We start from the raw sequence: 19,996 nt of genomic DNA on the forward strand, positions 1-19,996 counted from the left end.
TCATCTCTCTTTCACTCAAAAAAATCATGTTAGATATTTAATTCTGAATTGTACCAACTGCAGTGAGCTACATGCTAGAAGGTTTTTAAAAAAAAAATTCTACTGCAACCAACCAAGGAGGTGGCTTGGGGTCATTAAAAACAGGGGAGCCAAATCACCCTTCTTCAACTGGTCATAAAAACACTCAAGACATACTAACTGTAATGGTATTGCTTAACCTAGTCAAAACATTTTGACTAATGCTGGGCAAAAACACACTATGCAGAGTCCACTGTTTAAGCAAAAGTGCTATTTAATAGGTTTGATAACTGTGCAGAATGTAGTGTAATTATTCTTGGTGTTAAAACGTGACTTAAAGATTGTTAAAAAGGAACTGAAAAGACAGGATGCTTAACAAAAACGAACTTTAGTTTTTTAATATTGCATTTCATTTGATCAGCAAGTGCACCATTAATTTTTTTAACAAAACCGAAACAGCGAAGAATAAACATCTATTGATCCCAACATGTACAATTAAAACAATCCAGATAAAAATAGCACTTTAACACACAAACTTATATTGTCAATAGATACTGAATATTTTATAATAATATTTAAAAGATAAGGCAAGCTTGTTGCCAGTTTACACACTTAATTCGATAAACATAAAAGAAAGACATTTACCAAACGGTTTTTGAAAGGTTTTATTAAATAATTAAATCAGCCCAGTGTCACCCCTTCAGGTAACTCAACCATCACAGGAGCACAATCATCAGGTTCTTCATCAAAATCCCATCTGAACTTCTTGGTTAAATGAGCTTTAAATTTTTCCACCCGCTTCTGCAGAGCTTTGTCCACATCTGGGTTGCATGCGTAAGAGAAAAACTCCTAATATTAAGAAAAGAACAAAGTTAAGAGGCACAATATGGAAGAATAACTAAAAAGCTAAAACATGCCTTTATTTGAAATAAACTCAAAAGCTTAATCAGCAATAACACTCCAAACAATTTTTTTATAAAACTTTCAGCATCTTTATATCTTTCGATATTCCTTATTCAACCTATTCAGAGATGTTTAACACTTATGGAGCAGATGGGACTTGAACCTGGGCTTCCTGGCTCAGAGATATGGGACACTACCACTTCACCACAAGAACCCTTCTTTATACTATATGATGAACAGATAGATCCTAAAAAACTACAAAGAAAACTTTGTGGTTGTGGAAATTGTTCCATTCCTTTTCAACCAGTAATGCTGATCAGTGAAGTTCTTAGTACAAGCCCAAATAACACAATTCACTGAATCCAATATTAATACGATTTAAGTCATTTAAATCTCTTCAGTGTTACATTCACTCCAGGTGAGTTTTGCTGATTCTGAACAAAGAAATAAATCTGATCGGATTCAGAAGGAAATCATAGCAGGAAGATGGTCAATCATCCCATCATGCCTGTTCAGGTTCTTTGAAACAGCATTTGTGCCTAGTTCCACAAAAGTACTTCACCCTTAAGTTCCTATCAAGCTCCTTTTAAAATTATTCATGGAAATTGCCTTTCTCCTGCTCATATGGCACAGTGTTCCTGAATCCAACAATACAGGGGGGAAAAAACTCATACTTTTTAAAAACATCATGTTTTATGTGCAAAATGTACTGACATCTTGTGCATGTTTTAACAATGGTATCTAACTGCCACAATGTTTAGAAATGGTACTAACCCTCTGTCAACAACTACCTTCAGTAATTTAGTTGCAGGTTCTAACACTGCTGAAAAGTCAAGTCATCAACTTGCATATTAAAAATACTTCATCCACTGATCATGGAAAATGCCGCAAGCAATTTATTTGTGCCAAAGCAAAAATGCATAGAGGAAAAATGCTATTATAAAACATAATGAAAGAAAAACAAATCAAGTTTTAAGAACAAACACCATCAACAGTTAATGCACCTTTTCCAGTAGACAATATTAAAACTTCTTTCTTGCATCACAAACCTTTGCTGCAGTTTCGAAAATACAGTTGCTTAAGCAGAAGAAAGCTATATTCTGTTTATTAAATGTTTTAGCTAAAAAAATTTAAAGCGCTAACCAGAACATTTTCATACTAATTTGGTAAATGTGTCAGCAGTACTCTCAATCTCTAAGCAGTCCCTCAAAATAAAGCAGAGTAAATACTGAAGACTGTTTGCAAGTCTACTGTTGATTTTTAAATATTGGAGCATGAGTTGCTTTAAAAATACACACACAAAAAGGTACAAAAATAAGCAGGGCATACTAAATCTTTGAATCTGGGTGACACCAAGTAAAATGATGTATCAAGAAAAAGAAAGACAGCACAATACCTGCTTCTCACAAACCGTAACCTACAAGAGGTTGGCAAATATAGTTGGATGAACTCAGTCCCCATCAAGATTTTAGCAGAGAACCACAAATGAAGATTGTAACACAAAGTCAAAACATTTGGATAGAAAGAAATTATCAACAATGTTATTGAAGTTTGGTTACAAATCTATATTGATTTAAGACCGCATATTTTTCTAACAAAGTAGAGGAAACTGTTTTTAATCAGCACCCTCAATAAACCGGCAAAAATTATGTACTTCAAATACCAGAAGTTTTACTGTATTACTGCAATTTTCAAGTAGTCAGTTGAGAGTGCGTGTAAGCCAGTAAGTTTTATTTCAGACAAAGTAACATCAGTTACAGCATAACACGCAATGAATAACAGTGATGTCTATAGCTTCTGCATTAAATTCCTATTCCTGAGTGAGTGTTTTTACATTGATTACATGGGCCACTTGGTCATCTGGAATATTTGACCAATCAGCACACTCCTGGTCCCATAGGTGCCAGTTAATTAAGAAGTTTGCTGTATTTTACACCTGTTTTGTGTAAATGTAAAACAGCAAATTCAGTAAACGGATGTATTCAGACAGACAAAAGTGACAAACAGAAGATCTAACTTCACAATTTCAAACTGCAGAATGCCCTGCACAGCGTATCTTTCTTCTAATAAGCACAAAATTTGAGCATGTAATACCTGATGTCTTTCAGAAAAGAGGCAGATAGTATGTGTTAGACATACCATTCTCTTTTTATACTGTTGATATATGGAATATGTACCATAAACATTTCATAAAATATGTACACACAATTAAGAACTAATCTGGCACTGCTAGAACATCTAACACTGCCTCTGTCGTAATGCAGACGTTTCCTTCCCTTTAGCAATTTTTACCAAATTAAATCTCTGGTAATTTTTTTTATTCAATGCTTAAGTATTACAACAAATCTATAAATAGTAATACAAAAACTGAGTCAGATAAGCATGAATCTTTATCAATGTTTTAGTTCCACTATCATCCTGACAAAGCACTTGCTCCTCAAATTAAGCTAGAAAAGGATTGCGGCCAATTCCGCTGACTGGTCAGATTTGCTCTAGCTAATCAATAAACTATTTCTTCAGCAGCTAATGTCATGATGTTCCAACAATAAATCAATACATAGAAATTCATCTACAAACGCAACTCAGCACACACCACTGCACCAAATAAGAAACCCTTCTGAAAGGTACAATAGCACCATTTGAAGTGGAATTACAAAGACTTTTTATAATTCATACATCAAATTTTAAGCACATAGACCTACAATAATTAGCACAAATGGAACATCAAATGAAAAATGAGTTAGATTACAAAACTAATCATTTGAAAAATAAATACTTGGTACATAAAATATTTTAGTAAAACATACTCAATATAATTTCCAGCTCTCACTGCAAGGAATTATAGTGTGAAATCAATTTTAGCTTACAAAATCTAAAAAGATTTGATGCTTGCGAATGGGTTGGGTTTCAAGAGGGCCTACAGAAGGACGGCATTATAGTGATATTTCTTCATCAATGTTAACACAGTATCAAATTATTCACTCAAATATTCAGAAAACCTTACTCAAAAGGCATGAATTAGCATAGTTCAAAATCAAACTTAAAGTGTATAAGAAAGCTGACATCACAATTTTCTATGCGGATAAAAGGGTTAGGCATGCCATTGCACGGTATTCAGCAATTTGATAAGTTACAGCCCTAACCCCAGAGGTTAACCATGTGTGTCAAATTGCAGGCCACAATTACCAACTGAGATGCTCTGCTGCACTAAACTGAAGGTCAGGTTTTGAAAAGCACAATTGCGCTGATCACCATATTACTGATGTAGGAAATTCCACAATGTCGAAATGGATCATTGTGCAGAAGGCCAGATTAGGACAAACTGAGAAAGGGTAAGTTATATAGCAAAAAGGCTCTTTGATATCAATGCTTAATTTGCAATGCAGTATACACAATGACGACAGTCTACATAATTATGTATACTAAAGACTTCAAAGTTATGAATTCAGAAACTTGAGAAACCACAGCCTATTGACCCCAGATGAACATGTTCCTCCAATGAAATATATGGGAAGGCCACCTTGTATTGCCTATAATAGTCATCAAAACTGAACCTTGCTGTCAACACAAAGGGCATCTTCTAACACAATGGATATGTATAAAGAAGGACAACGTAACAGTGGTATCAACTTGAAATGCTACAAACTTGTTTATATCGAGGATACCCTGCATCATGTTGTGTGGTACTATCAAGCAGCGCCAGCAACTCAAGACTAGGCATCCATGAGGCCCTGTGTGCTATCAGCAGAATTGTACTCCATTCCAATCTGTAACTTCATGGCCCAGGATATAGTCAACTTTACCATAACCATCAAGCCAGTGATCAAAGCAGGTTCAAAGAACTGAGTGCAGGAGAGCATGCTAGGACCAGTACCATGCAAACCAAAAAAGGTGACAATCTGCTGATGTCACATCTGTTCCAGTACATATTGGTTTATACCTGACAACATGGAAAATTGCTCAGATATGTCCTGTACAGAAAACACAGGACAAATCCATTCTTGCTAATTTCCAACCATCAGTCTCACCCATCTCATTGTAAAGTGATGCAAGGTGTTGCCTACAGTGCTATCTAACAGCACAGGCTCAGCTATAACCTGCTCACTGACAATCAGCTTCAGTTCCATCAGAACTGCTCAATTCCTGACCTCATTACAACCTCTGTTCAAACACAGACCAAAAAGCTGAATTCCATCAATCCGAACGACTCCCATTGAAACAACGGCTACGTTTGACAGAGTATGGCATCATGCAGCCCTAACAAAAAAAGAGTCAATTGGAATCAGAGGGAAAACTTTCCACTGGTTGGAGTCATACATGGCACAAAGGAAGATGGTTGTTAGAGATTAGTCATCTGAACTCCAGGACATCCCTGCAGGAGCTCCTCAGGGTGATGTCCTCGGCCCAACCATCTGAGCTACTTCATGAATGACCTTCCCTCCACAATAAGGTCAGGAAAAGAGATGCTTGCTGATGATTGCACAATTTGCAACTCGGATACTGAAATGGTCCATGCCCAAATGAATCAAGACTTGGATAATATTCAGATTTTAAAGACTACTAGCAAGTGAAATTTGTGTTACACACGTGCCATCTATAGCGAGAGAATCCAAGCATCATCCTTTAGTATCTAACGTCATCACCATCACTGAACCCCCATTATCAACATCTTTAGGTTACAACTGACCAATAAGTGAAGTAGAATAGCCATACAATTACACTGTCTATAAGAGCAGGTGTGAGTCTAGCATCCTGCAGCAACTAATTCATCTGCGACTCCCCATGGCCTGTCAACCATCTAAATGCACACAGCATGATGCAACACTTCCAATTTGCCTGGAGTGATGCAAAAAATCCATCAAGCCTGACACCATGCAGGGCAAAGCAGCCACTTTACTGACACCATATCCACAGATATCTAATCACTTCACCAATCACATTCAGAATCGGTGTGTACCATCTACAAGATGCACTACAGAATTTCATTAATACTTCTTTGACAACACCTTCCAAAGTCACAACTAGTACTTTCTGGAAGGACAACGGTAGCAGATACATGCAAACACGACCATTGCAAGTCCCCCTACAAGCCATTCACCATCCTGACTTGGAGCTGCTCCTTCAGTTGCTGGGCCAAAATGCTGCAACTCGCTCCCGAACAAAACTCTGGGTCTGTTCACACCAAATGAACTGTAGCAGTCCAAGGCAACAACTTGCTATAAAAATTCTGCTTATACTTTGACAGTTGTGACAAATTCCACCATAGCCAGTGAGACAATCAACAACATCAAATAATCCTCACAAGGCTTTTTATTCGCTCTGTTAACAGATCCTTTTAAAAAACATCCATGATCTGGATCCACATCTTCACCAAAAAAATGATTAGCTCTTCCCTGCACCACATCTTATCTGTGTACTAATTTCTGTTGAAAGCAATCCTCTGGTTTTTGAGATATATCGTTTATTGACAAGCAGATTAAAAACTGAGTGAAAACATCGTCAACATCCACTTTTATTAGCATAAGTAATAACGGAAATGGCAGAGGAAGATTGAATATTTCACTTCATAATGCAATTACAGGCCAGTTCTTTTTAATGTAAGACAAAGTGTGGAGCTGAATGAACACAGAAGGCCACGCAGCATCAGAAGAGCAGGAAAGCTGACCCTGAAGAACAGTCCAGGCCCGAAACGTCAACTTTCCTGCTCCTCTGATGCTGCCTGGTCTTCTGTTTTCATCCAGCTCCACACGTTGCTATCTCAGACTCCAGCAGTGGTAGTTCCAACTATCTCTCCTTTTAACCTAAATTTACCTTGGATTCCTGAGCTGTTCCAACTACTGCTATATTAGACTAGCAACTTAAATCAGCCCAAACATAAAGTAAGCTAATATTTGGGGACAGGTTTCACTTAGGTTGCGAGAAGCTACCAACCAATTCACTATCATACTTGCTCCAAGGAAAAGATGTCTGTTACAAATACATCAGATGGCACAAGCAGCATTACAGGAACAATACTCAGGATTTAGTCATGGAAATGCATACTTGACTCCTAGCAGTATGAAGTATTTGATTCTGCTGCCACCAGGTTAAAACCCCGCTGATGTTCTATTACAAGATTTGAATTTACAGTGCAGCAACATTAATAGGCAAACATTTCATGGCTTCACCAAAAGACTACGAGACAAGCTTGAAAATACAGACGTGCCTATAATTTAAATGTAGAATAATTCGACTTCATAAGTTATGATTTTCAGTCAAAGCACAGAAATTCCCCTAAACAGCGAAAGGCAAGGACTTTCAGCATGAATTTTAATAAATTTTGTACATTGGTATGATCCAGAAAAACTACCTGCAAGGTTGTGGTGAGGAAGTTATCTTTGGAGACAATATCCACAAAGAAGTCAGAAGGAATTTCATTAAGTTGATGATACAGGATAGAGATGAGAGCAGAATAGAGATCCTTTTGTTTTGTCACAGCCTCCTCAGAGTGACAGAGGAGACGAAGTAGATCCTTCCAGTGCTCAAATGCATCATAGACATGTCCGATCAGGAAACAGACAAAAGAAAACTGCAATTCACCTGCAGATGAATACAAGACAAGTTAATTACATTAAAACAAATAAACTGTGTTTGGAAAAAAAAAGACAGAATAGCAACAGCACTGGAGGCCATTTGACCCAATGCGTCTGTGCTGGCTCTCTGAAGGATTTGTTTATTTACTGCAAGTCACCTCACTTTCTCCCCACAGCTCTACATAACTTCAATGCCCTCCCAAAGGAACACTGCCCAAACCTCCCCATTCTATCTAGATTAATGAAGTTCCCTTTCCCTAGAAGGAGTGTCATGAAACCTTTCTGCACCCTCATTAACACGTTCACATTCTTTCTGAAGTGTGATGCCCAGTACAATGCTGGAAGCAAGCCCGAGTGGTTAATTGTTAAAAATCAGGGGAATTCAAATTGTTTTACTAGAAAGATAATACAACGTGCGTGCAGTCAGCAGCAACTTATTTGCTAATAATGGATGGAATGGAGTCTACAAAGTACAAGAATTACTGAGAATGAAATGTGAGGCTGGATGAACACAGCAGGCCCAGCAGCATCTCAGGAGCACAAAAGTTGACGTTTCGGGCCTAGCCCCTTCATCAGAGAGGGGGATGGGGTGAGGGCTCTGGAATAAATATTTATTCCAGCCTCACATTTCATTATCTTGGATTCTCCAGCATCTGCAGTTCCCATTATCACAGAATTACTGAGAATGTTGAGAGTTGTGTTTCAAACTGTCAAATTGCTTCCAATACAATAAAAAAAAGCTTGAAGTCTCAAGCATAGCTAATCAGTATTTCTATCTGGATAGAAGAGTCATATGGTTCATGGTATCACTGAGATGGGGCTTTGGAAGGAGAAGGGTATAAGATATCACAGAAAACACAGGCTAGATAGCCTGGCAGAATCTAGGATAGGGGAACAGTTAGTGACAGTGTGATGCTAAGGTTCATTACACAAGAATGCAGCTGGGTACTCAATTCTTGGATTGAAAAGACCAAATTCATGAGGAGTTAAAATAAAGCTGAGAGATTCACCCAGTTTGGACAAAAAGAAAACACCTCGTTGTGAAAGACAGATCCAAAATTAAGGCTTGGATTTTTACGAAGTTGGAATAACTCAGGGCACTATAGAAAATGGCAAGAGACCCCAATTCCAGGATTCCTGAGCCTTCCAATTCTGGGGAGTGCCTTTCAGGGGCGAACGCTGGTTCAGGTTATTATGGCATATCAAGGATGCTTGATCTGGTTGATTCCGTTATGAGGTGAGAAATGTTCCATACGTCCTCAATTTTCATGGAGTCAATGACATTTTCAGCATCATAAATCATAGCTTACATAGTTCAAAAAAATCTGTCTCATGATCTCATTCCCAGTCGGCCCCTGCCTTCATCCTCATTGCTTTCACACCAAGGCATGTCATCTGATAACATCCTTATGATAGGCTACAGCACTTTCTTGTCCACCCAATACACTTCACAGAAACAATGCATCATCTAATGATGCTAGAATGCTCCAGGACAGTGAAAACATTCTGATATAAATTAGTGCAGTGAAACTATTGGTAGTGATCAGACAGCCAGAGTTACGAAGGAAGTAAGGGGCAGGTATTTCAGGACAACATGAATGTCTAGGATCTCATAATGCTTTCATGGCTGAGAGCCCAGACATCCATTACTCTCTTGAAACACTTGAGCCCCTACTTGATTGACAGCTCTGGCCATCTGATCTCTGCGATAGATTGCCAATATTTATGCAAGATTAAGAGGTTTCAAGTGCAGCAGTCCCAGCCAATTAAAATTTGAAAATGTCTGGATGTTTGACACTTGTTGCTTTTTAGCAGAAATTAGTTTTAATTTGAATGCAGTGGAAAGCTTTCAATGAATTACTTCTTTTAAAACACATCCTACTGCAACATTCATTGTTTCTTTATAGTGTACTGTGGATGATTCCATAATCTAGAACGAGCGCCTCAAGGGGTCATGGACTGTTTGGTGGGGAATATCCTAGTATGGAGGTCATGAGGTGGCACAGGAGGCATACTGGGTGTGAGCCGAAGAGTCTTTCTAGTTTTATTCCAACCAAAAAACATCCTACAATACCAAGGCAAATCTTTTAAGAGTCTTCCTTTGTATCTAGCATTGCCTGTGCTTTCCAATAAACCTTATACCAGGTCAGCTGGTCCAACCAGAATCCACAACTCTAAACTGCTTTCAACGCATTAACATCTTTCCTCAAGTACAGTGACCAGTACTATACACCGATCATACCAGTAGCACACCAGGTCTACTCTCAAAATAAATAAAAAATTCAGAGAACGTAGGATCGTCACCTGGTTTATTGGCCTGCAGTAATAAATTTACTAGTTGAGTTTTTGTTCATCATTTGGTTGCACACAGCAAGATCAAATCACGTCAAAAAAAATAAAGAATTGGGCAGGTTTATCTGAAAAAATTTTATCACATTTTGTCCATCATGGGCAATCCTTAGAAAGAAAGTTTTTGCTGATTCTACCCAGTGTCAACAATTCCAGATACTGTCTCACCAATGCTATATATGACTGAAGCATAATTACCCTATTCTTGCATTCAGTTTCCCTCGCAATAAAACATGTTCTATTTGCATTCCTTATTAGTTACTGTACCTGCATACTAATCTTTTGTGATTCATGCAATAGAACACGCAGATTGTTCTGAATTTCAGAGTTCTGCAAACTCTCGCCATTTTATTCTGTCAACCAAAATGGACAATTTCACACTTTCACACATTATACTTCCACTTGCTAGATCTGTGTCCACTCAGTAAATCGATCTGGATCCCTTTGTAGGCTCATGTCCTCTTCATAACTCACTTTCCTACCTATCTTTGTGTGCTCAGCAAATTTAACAAATAAACTATTGGTTTCTTCATCCAAATCATTCACATATATTGGAAAGAGTTGAGGTGCCAGCACAAAACCTTGTGGCACACCACTCATGACGTCTGGCTAGCCTGAAAAGGACCCAACTTCCCTACTCTGCTTCCTGTTAGCAAGTCAATCTTATGTCCATGCTAACATGCCACCCACTACTCCATTAACATCAAAACTTTTGATCAAGCACTTTATCAATCGCCTTCTAGAAATCCATGTATGACACATTCACTGATTCCCCCTTTATCTATAGCACAAGTTATTTCTTCATTGAACTCTAATAAACACAATTCCCCTTTGGCAAAATCTTGTTAGCTTTGCTTGATTACCTCAACCTTATACAAGCGGCTGGTTACAGTATGTTTAGTGACAGCTAACATTTTGTTATGAAATAGGTTAAGCTAACTAGCCTGTAGGTTCCTGTTTTTCATCTCCCATCTTTTTTGAAGAAAGAGAATTCCATTTACTGTATTCCAATCTAAACAAGCTGGCCCCAAATTTAATGAGTTTCGGAAAATTAAAACAAACTCTGAGTATCTCACAAGCCACTTGTTTCAAGACCCTAAGATAAAATCAGTCAGGACCTAGAGATCTTATCATTAGCACATTAGATCTACCTAGAGTCATACAGCACAAAAACAGACCCTTCGATCCAACTTGTCCACACATATCCTAAATTAATCGCGTCCCATTTGCCAGAATTTGGACCATAGCCCTCTAAACCCTTCCTACTAATATACCTATCCAGATTCCTTTTAAATGTCGTAACTGTACTCACCTCCCCCGGCAGCTTGCTCCATACATACATCACCAACTTTATGAAAAAGTTACCCCTCAGGTCCTTTTTAAAATCTTTCTTCCCTCGCCTTAAACCCACGCACTCTGGTTTTGGACTCACATCCTTGGCTATTCACCCGATTCATGCCCCTCATGATTTTATAAACCTCTACAAAGTCATCCCTCAGCCACCAAAGCTCCAAGGATAAATGCCCAGTCTGTTCAACCTGACCCTATAACTCGAACCCTCTAGTCCCAGCAATATCCTCATAAACTTTTTCTGCAGCATCTCAAGTTTAACAGCATCCTTTCTAGAAAAGACTGACCAGAATTATAGGCAGTATTTTAAAAGTGGCCTCACCAATGTCCTACACAGCTGCAACATGACATTCCAACTCCTATACTCAATGGTTTGAGCAATGAAGGCAATTGTGCCAAATGACCACTCTGGGGTCAATAAATATGGAGCTAGAAAAGCACAGCCAGTCAGACAGCTTCTAAGGAGCAGGAAAATTCGATGCTGTCTGACCAGCTATGTTTTTCCAGCTCTGTATTTATTGATTCTAGCATCTGCAGTCCTTACTGTCTCCTTCTTCACCACCGTGTCTACCTGAGATTCCACCTTCTGTATGTATCTGCAACCCTTAGGTTTCTTTGATCAGCAATGCTCCCCAAGGTCCTACAATAAACTGTGTAAGTCCTGCCCCAGTTTGTCTTTGCCAAAATGCAATACTTCATATTTATCTAAAATAAAACCCATCTGCCACTCCTCAGCACATTTGATCAAGGTCCCACTGAACTCCGAGAATCTTCTTCACTGTCTGCTACTCAACCAATTATGGTGTCATCTGCACATTTACTTAAAATGCCTCCTATATTCATATCCAAATCATTTACTTAAATTACTCAAAGCAGTGGACCCAGCATCAATCTGTGTGGCACACTGCTGGTCACTGGTCTTTAATCCAAAAAGCAACCCACTACCACCATCCTCTTACTCTTACCTTCAAGACAATTTTGTACCTAACTGGTTAGCTCCCCCGAGATCCCATTCACTCATACAAATGAAATAAAAATTTCAGAGAACCTGAGATAATTTCCTGGATTACTGGCCTGTGAGAATTATAGTTGCTGGTTGAATGTTTGCTCATCATTTGTCTGCATGCAGTAAGATCAAATGACATCAAAAATAAATTGGAAGGTTTATATAAAACAATGTTATCACATTTTACCTATCAGGGGCAATCCTCAGAAAGAAAGCTTTTGCTGTTTCCACCTGATGTCAACAGCAAACACTCAGAGTAAATGTTAAGGCAGCAGTTTAACGCATGCAAAACTAGGCAATACTGCTCCAACAGTATATTCCAACACGAACTAGAATATTTTCTTTTTCCCACAGAAGATAATGTCGCACAGAATTGTCAATTTTATGCTGTAGTTTAATGTTAAAGATTTACATGGGGAGAAAACAAATTAATTTTACGTTGGATCCTTATAACAGACAAAGACTTGAAATGACCATTCTCTCTGTCTGGGCGTGAACTTGCTCCCAGAGACCAGAACAAAACAATTACATCTGTACCATTCAACTGTGCTGAGTTTGTTTTAACTTGGAATATCTTCTACATGGAATCACTAAAAGGCGCCAATTAGCCCATCTTTTCTGGGACAGTGCCAGTCAAGCCCAAATGAAAGTTTTAAATTTCCTTGGATATTATTTTGAATTGCAAATAACATCATCTTATCAAGCAGCTCATACAGTTTATTACATACCAACCTAATATATCTTTTGGATTCAAAGGGTACCGCTGTTTTATTACAGTATCTAGGGCATAGCTGAAGTCCATGCTACACTTCGTAATTTCGGCTGGGGATGCTCCCTCGGGATACTTCTGTTTTGGAATTGTTGTGAATCTGATCTCTGTACCAGCTTTAACTTTCATCTTGGGCAGTCTGGCTAACCCCTCTTCATAGCTCTTGCACAAGGTATCATACGGCAACCGATTCTGTTCTGCTCGATCTTTTGTATGTGGCAGTGCAATCTCTGGCTGCACTTCAGAAAATGCACAAATTCGCCCACTTTCAGGCTGCAACTTCTGAATCAAGGGATCTGTTATGAGGTTGGTCAAAGAGACCCATCTTTTCATTGTTTCATATGGATATGGTCCTAAACATTTGTCCAGTTCAGTCAGATTCTCTCTTATCTGCTCTCTTTCTTCTTCCGAAACTGCAACTGAAACTATTTCTTCTTCCTTCTTGTCCCATCGCTTCACTAGAACTTCCTTCTGTTTTATATGAAAGAAACAACCCGTGCGTGGTCCTGTTATCCGAATATCTCTGCTGTTCACAGGGCTGCAATGCATAAAATGGATTCCCGGTGGGATCATCTTCACTCCTTTAAATTTGGGGCCCACTTGCCAACAATTATAATCAATGCCAAATTCTGTGCCCTCAGGAACACCAAGTATTATAAGCGTGCCTCCTTCAAAGAACAGTTTTTTCGCCAGTTCTTGATCCATTTCCACAGTAGCCATATTTTGGGCCTGTATTCCAAAACAGACAGAGAAGAACTTAGTTAAACATCACATCAACATCCAATTTACGTAAACTACTAAGATCTTACATTATAGAGAACTACGGCCATTAACGGCATTCAATATTGCTTGTTACATAGCACCTTAAGTTACCACTATTATGAGCTGGCATTAATTTTGCTTTAGGCAATTTTTTATTTTCATAATTCTCAATTCCACACTTTAAAGTAATCCTACCCATTTTGTTCCACAACCTTCATTCACACATGGTTACCTCAAAAATGAATTTCTTTCAGCTGGCCTCTCTTCACAAAATTAATCTAGTATAAATTAGCTCCTGCGCCACATAAATAGCATCTTATCCATTTTAACCTCACCAGATCCCTGCCACTTTCTATCTTACCTAATGGATTTTGTCCCTTTATCAAATTCTTCCAAAGCTTTCCTCCAGCCTGCTTGGGAAATATCCACTAATTCAATATCCTTGCCCACATCATTTGCTCCCTACCTAGATTCTTGTTCATTCCCCACACTCCTCACAGTAGATCAGTGATGGCTTTTGTTTACTCTGAAACTCCTTTGCCATTCAGATTCTTTTTCTAAATCAGTCTCAATTATTCCCACCTTTCATCTTTAAAGCATCCTTTGAAAACTTAATGAATCAAACAATGCCTTTGGTTAGGCCAAAGCTGATCCCATTTCAAATTCCTTAACAAGTTGTTTTGAATCCATAGCTCTATCAGCACTAAGATGCTGCAGCATAACTGCACAAAGGCTGCATGTGCGTGTAAGATGTGATTCAATTCCTAGGGACAACATTCTGAATAACTTTACAGGCAGAGGCATTAAGCAATCTGACATGCTTCAATCTGTTCTTTTACACAAGAATGAAGATCATCAATAAATTAAAACCGACATTTTTGTGAAGATAAATGAACTACATAGACTGTGAAAAAAACATTATACTTTGGTTAAAAGTTCTATCAAAATTGCTACTGCTCACTGATGCCAAAATCATTTCAACAAATGGCTAGCTACTTGCTTAGAGTACTTATGCAATTAACTAACTAGGAAAGACCATAGTCACTTGCATGTTTATTCCTCTCAGGCAGTTTGCTGAGAAAGGTCAGGTAAATTGCAACCATGAAAACAGAATACATACATTCATTGATATTATTAAGAAAGCATAAACGCAACTGCTAAAACACACAACCAAATTATCAAAGACTTTATGAAGTGCTACAGGGCATACAAGTAGTAGATTTTGCCAAGCCAAAGGCAATAAAATTCCACAGAAAAATATCCTGATGTTGAATTAGGTAGCAAAAACCTATCATAGTTGTGCAAGCATTTAATTACAAACCTATAGTTTAACACCAACAGTTCTTTATCCAGAAACCAACTATCCACTTTAAGATGATAACATGAAGGAGAAGTAGGCCATTCAGCCCATCAAGTCTGCACCATCATTCAACAAGACCATGGCTGATCTGATAATTCTCAGCTCCACTTTTCTGCCTTTTCTCCATAAGGTATGAAAAACCAAGCTTTTTGTTGAAAAAAAATCAATCTGTTCAGATATGTTAATGACACATCTCAGGCAGTTGAGCCTTGAACCCAAGCCACCTAGCCCAGAGATACAGACACTACACTTTGAACACAGGACCCGTAATAAGAATCCAAGCTCTTCTTTTAATATCTGGAATTATCACAGACAACTGAATGTTTTTCTTTCCCACCACCAAATCACCTGTGAGACCTTCCACCCAATATCCACCATCCCTAAGTTATCCTTGTTTCCAGTTATTCATTCAATGTGGACCACCAAAGGTGAGACTGGTAGAGAAAGACCGAGAGGCTAAAAGAACTAAGCTCTTAAAGACAAAGAACACCTACTGTCTCAATGTACTCTAGAGTTATTTCAGTTTGCCCCTTAAATGGACCTGCATTTCTAACGCTATCAAATAAGACCTGACTCACGATATTATTCACAATGTGGCAAGCCCTAAAAATAACAGCAATTTAAAAGAAATACAGTAATTTAAAAATTCAAACTAAAGCAGGGGGTTTAAGGGAACAAATTAAAATATTTTGGCCATATTGTTAGGATGAATAAGACTGAACATGTCCAACAACTGACTGGATACTCCCACTATCATCACTGGCTAGAGTCTGGGAAAAGGAAAGAATAGATTAGCTCAGACATTTATGCTGAATCTGAGTTTGCAATTAAAACTAAATCCCTCAATCTAGTAACAAGAAGATAATCTGGAGCTGTACGAATTGTTATGAATTTCTTGTGTTTTTCTTAAAGTCACTATTTATGACCTTTATTACAGTCTATTATGCTGTAAAGGTTTAGTGAAAGCTGTGTCTAATGCAGTTGATGTTAGGCGCCTCCCCTCCCTCACACCCACCTCTCACATTCTTTCCCCCCTCACCCACAGACAGACAGACAGACAGACAGACAGACAGAGAGAGAGAGAGAGAGAGAGAGAGAGAGAATTTGAACCCCATTCACCTTCGTTCATTCAGCCCTGAGCTTTAATTCCCTGCGATACCAACCGGCAGACTGCTGGAGCAACACCAAATACATACCGGACCCCTTCCGGTCCGTCAATGTAACCGTCCCCAGCCGCACCAGCACAAACCGGTCCCTGAGCTTATGGTTCCGCCCCTGACACTGCCCTCACTCTCAGCTCATGCAGACCTTCCAAGTCAATTCGTTTCTACAAGGAATGAAGGTGATGTTCTATTCAGCGCCTTAACCCCATTGTAAACCAAACTATTTAATCTATTGAATGGAAATAAAGTTTTTTTTTGTTTTATTATCTTCCCCCCATGGAAACCACTCGTTCAAAGTTCTCTCCAGGCAAAGTATTATTGCACTAAGTCTTTTATTTGAAGGTAATATGGTAATATTGAATAAATAACGAATACACTTCTCAGGAAGAAGAATATTGCAGCATAATGGTTGAAAAACTCCTTTAATGTAACACCTCAACAGCCTGTATCCAGGATATTTAACACACAGTCCTGGCCTTCCTTCTGCCAGGTCACTGTTACTGCCACAACACCACGATTCCACATGACAGCCTGCACTTGTAACTCACCGATCTTTACTTAAACCAGCTCTTCCTCCCAATTCTGATACCGACAAACTTCATAGACGTGCCTATTTTCCCTGTTGATTGTCCCTATATTGTAAGCTCCTCAGAGCTAAGCTCTTCCTTCAGGCAGAAGATACAGAACCCCGAACACACACAGCAGATTAAAGAATATCTTCAGCCCTGCTGGTATTTGACTGCTGAATGGACCTCTTTAATTTCAAATCTAATGTTGTCCTTACTTTTGTGCACCTTTGAGCAGTTGTAACTCTAAGCGCCCTATGATTCATTTGTCCTTCTTTGTTACGATCTGCCTGTACTGCTTGCAAAACAAATCTTTTCACTGTAATCAGGTCCATGTGACAGTAATAAATAAAATGCTTGGGATATTGCTTTAATCCAATCTCGACACCGCAGTTGTTAAATTATTGAGAGTGCCAGATTGTGGCGGGCATTAATGATAGGAAAATTCTAGACAAATCACCTGAATATGTCCAAATGAAAACTTGTGACCCATTTGCTGCAAAAAATCAAAATAGATTGTGTTCTCTGTTAGGGCCTTTCAAAGAACCTACCACTTTACTGGTGTTGCTGTTTGCACAACCTGACTAGCTTTTGATCTTCCATAGGTCTTGTCCATCCTAGAGTGGCTGATCATGTCTGACCCTACATCAATGTATGGAGAATGTCAGTATACTGTTGGTCAGCATGCTGCACCAACATTGAATCCAATCAAGGATAACAAGGTGTAGAGCTGGATGAACACAGCAGGCCAAGCAGTATTAGAGGATCAGGAAGGCTGACGTTTCAGGCATCATCCTCCAACACATCCGCCATTTGCAATCCGACCCCATCACCAAAGACATTTTTCCCTCCCTACCCTTACCTGCTTTCCGGAGAGACCACTCTCTCCGTGACTCCCTTGTCCTCTACACACTCCCCTCCACCCCCACCACACACGGCACTATTCTCTGCAACCGCAAGAAGTGCTACACCTCCCCCCTCACCCCCCGTCCCAGGCCCCAAGCAGACTTCCCACATCAAGCAGATGTTCACCTGCACATCTGCCAATGTGGTATATTGCATCTCCTGTACCCGTTGTGGCCTCCTCTACAACAGGAAAACCAAACAGAGGCTTAGGGACTGCTTTGCAGAGCACCTACGCTCGGTTCACACTAAACAACTGCACCTGCCAGTCACAAACCATTTCAACTCTTCCCCCTCCCACTTCTCAAACCACATGTCCATCCTGGGCCTCCTGCAATGCCACAACAATTGCAGGAAGAGCAACTCATATTCCACTTGGAACCCCTGAAGCTCAATGGTATCAATGTGGACTTCACAAGCTTCAAAATCTCCCCTTCTCCTATCGCATCCCAAAACCAGCCCAGCTTGTCCCCACCTCCCTAACCTGTTCTTCCTCGCACCTATCCCCTCCTCCCAGCTCAAGCCCCACCCCCATCTCCTACCTACTAATCTCATCCTGACCCCTTGACCTGTCCGTCCACCCTGGACTGCCCTTTCCCCTCCCTAACTCCCCATCGACAGTCACCTTTACTGCCTCCATCCCTGCATCTTTGACCTGTCTGTCTCCTCTCCACCTATTTTCTCCTCTATCCATTTTCTATCCACCTCCCCCTCTCTCCCTATTTATTTCAGAACTCCCTTCCACTCCCCCATTTCTGAAGAAGGGTGTTGACCCGAAACGTCAGCTTTCCCGCTCCTCTGATGCTGCTTGGCCTGCTGTGTTCATCCAGTTCTACACCTTGTTATCTCAGATTCTCCAGCATCTGCAGTTCCTACTATCTCTGAATCCAATCGACACTGACACGACAATTTCTGCCCCATCATCTTCAGTTCTTCAGCTGAAATTCCACTTTGTGTTCTTGCAGGTCTTAACTGGTTTGTAATGTGAACATGCATTTCAGCTTTCTCAACAACATGTCAGGACTTTGCACAGGATTGATTTCAAGATTTCAGAAGAACAAAGTAAACATTTGAAAAGATATTCACTCTTACTATCTTATTGTTTTTTTCAAATTTTCTAAATAATCTTGGGCAGTTTATTTTTTGCATTATGGCCTGTCTTTAATTGGTTTATTTAACAATTGGCATTAACACAGAATAGCTGAAGTATTAATGCCTTATTCAGGACAATTAACAATTATGTCACAATTATTGTTTGGTCCAAATAAAGCATGCAGTATTAATAGACTTCAATGGATTAATGGAAAATCTTAATTTTAATAAACCATTATGTCCACAATTTGTTATATACCCCAACATAGATGTTTTGTGTAATGAAAGGGAGAATCAAGCTCAAATAAAAGAGCCTTATGAAACATTTTCATGAACCTGTAATAATCCCTAATATCTCTTTAATGTATTGGGATGGATGCTGTTATCAGCAGTGCAAAGCTGGTAGCACTTATGTTGCCAGTGCTCCCGGTCATTTGCTTGAGTAGTCTGAATACAAGGCAAGCATAACATAAACTATCTTAGAGGGTCTCTTGTGGTACATTGGTAGTATCCGTATAACTATGCCCAGAAGGTCCGATTTCAACACCTACCACAAAAGGCGTCTCATAAAACATCCAGAGATAGTGGGAACTGCAAATGCTGGAGAATCCAAGATAACAAAGTGTGAAGCTGGATGAACACAGCAGGCCAAGCAGCATCTCAGGAGCACAAAAGCTGACGTTTCAGAAGGGTCTAGGCCCGAAACGTCAGCGTTTGTGCTCCTGAGATGCTGCTTGGCCTGCTGTGTTCATTCAGCTTCACACTTTGTTAACATAAAACATCCAAACCGGTTGATTTTAAAATAAAACCATCTTGGGTGCAAAGGCTGTATTTGTGGCACTGCCACCACTAGGTGGAGGATTGCACCTGCATTTGTAAAATTAGAGCACCTCTTGTTGGGATCACTGTATCCCTCCCCCTCTGAATCTAAGGACATAGGCCAGTTCATTTTTTTGTAGCTTCTCCTGAGGCATTTTAGCGCCAGGTCAGGTTCCACTGACTCTGTCTTAGATACAGGTGGCATGTGATGCACAGTAACACGCCTCTTGGGCCTGGAGAACCTTGGAAGAAATTTACTCTCCTATTGAGGCAGCAAAGACTTTGAGGTGGTGATATCCACCTTATCCATCTCAGATTCCGAAGAATCTTCAATGCTTGATGGACAGGGAGAATCTGTGGGTTC

General features: G+C 39.4%; 1 protein-coding gene across 1 annotated transcript; it reads right to left on the reverse strand.

The window, feature by feature from the left end:
* Positions 1 to 381: 381 nt before the first annotated feature.
* Positions 382 to 16,322, reverse strand: aar2 (AAR2 splicing factor). The gene is made up of 4 exons (XM_048550115.2): positions 16,209 to 16,322; positions 12,931 to 13,696; positions 7,271 to 7,500; positions 382 to 867 (listed from the first exon to the last, which is right to left on the reverse strand). Exons 2-4 carry the CDS (start codon positions 13,685 to 13,687, stop codon positions 700 to 702), a joined length of 1,155 nt encoding a protein of 384 aa, XP_048406072.1. The 5' UTR covers positions 13,688 to 13,696; positions 16,209 to 16,322; the 3' UTR covers positions 382 to 699.
* Between the last annotated feature and the right edge of the window lie 3,674 nt (positions 16,323 to 19,996).

Source organism: Stegostoma tigrinum, chromosome 19 (assembly GCF_030684315.1).
Source record: "Stegostoma tigrinum isolate sSteTig4 chromosome 19, sSteTig4.hap1, whole genome shotgun sequence".
Classification (NCBI taxonomy): Eukaryota; Metazoa; Chordata; class Chondrichthyes; order Orectolobiformes; family Stegostomatidae; genus Stegostoma; species Stegostoma tigrinum.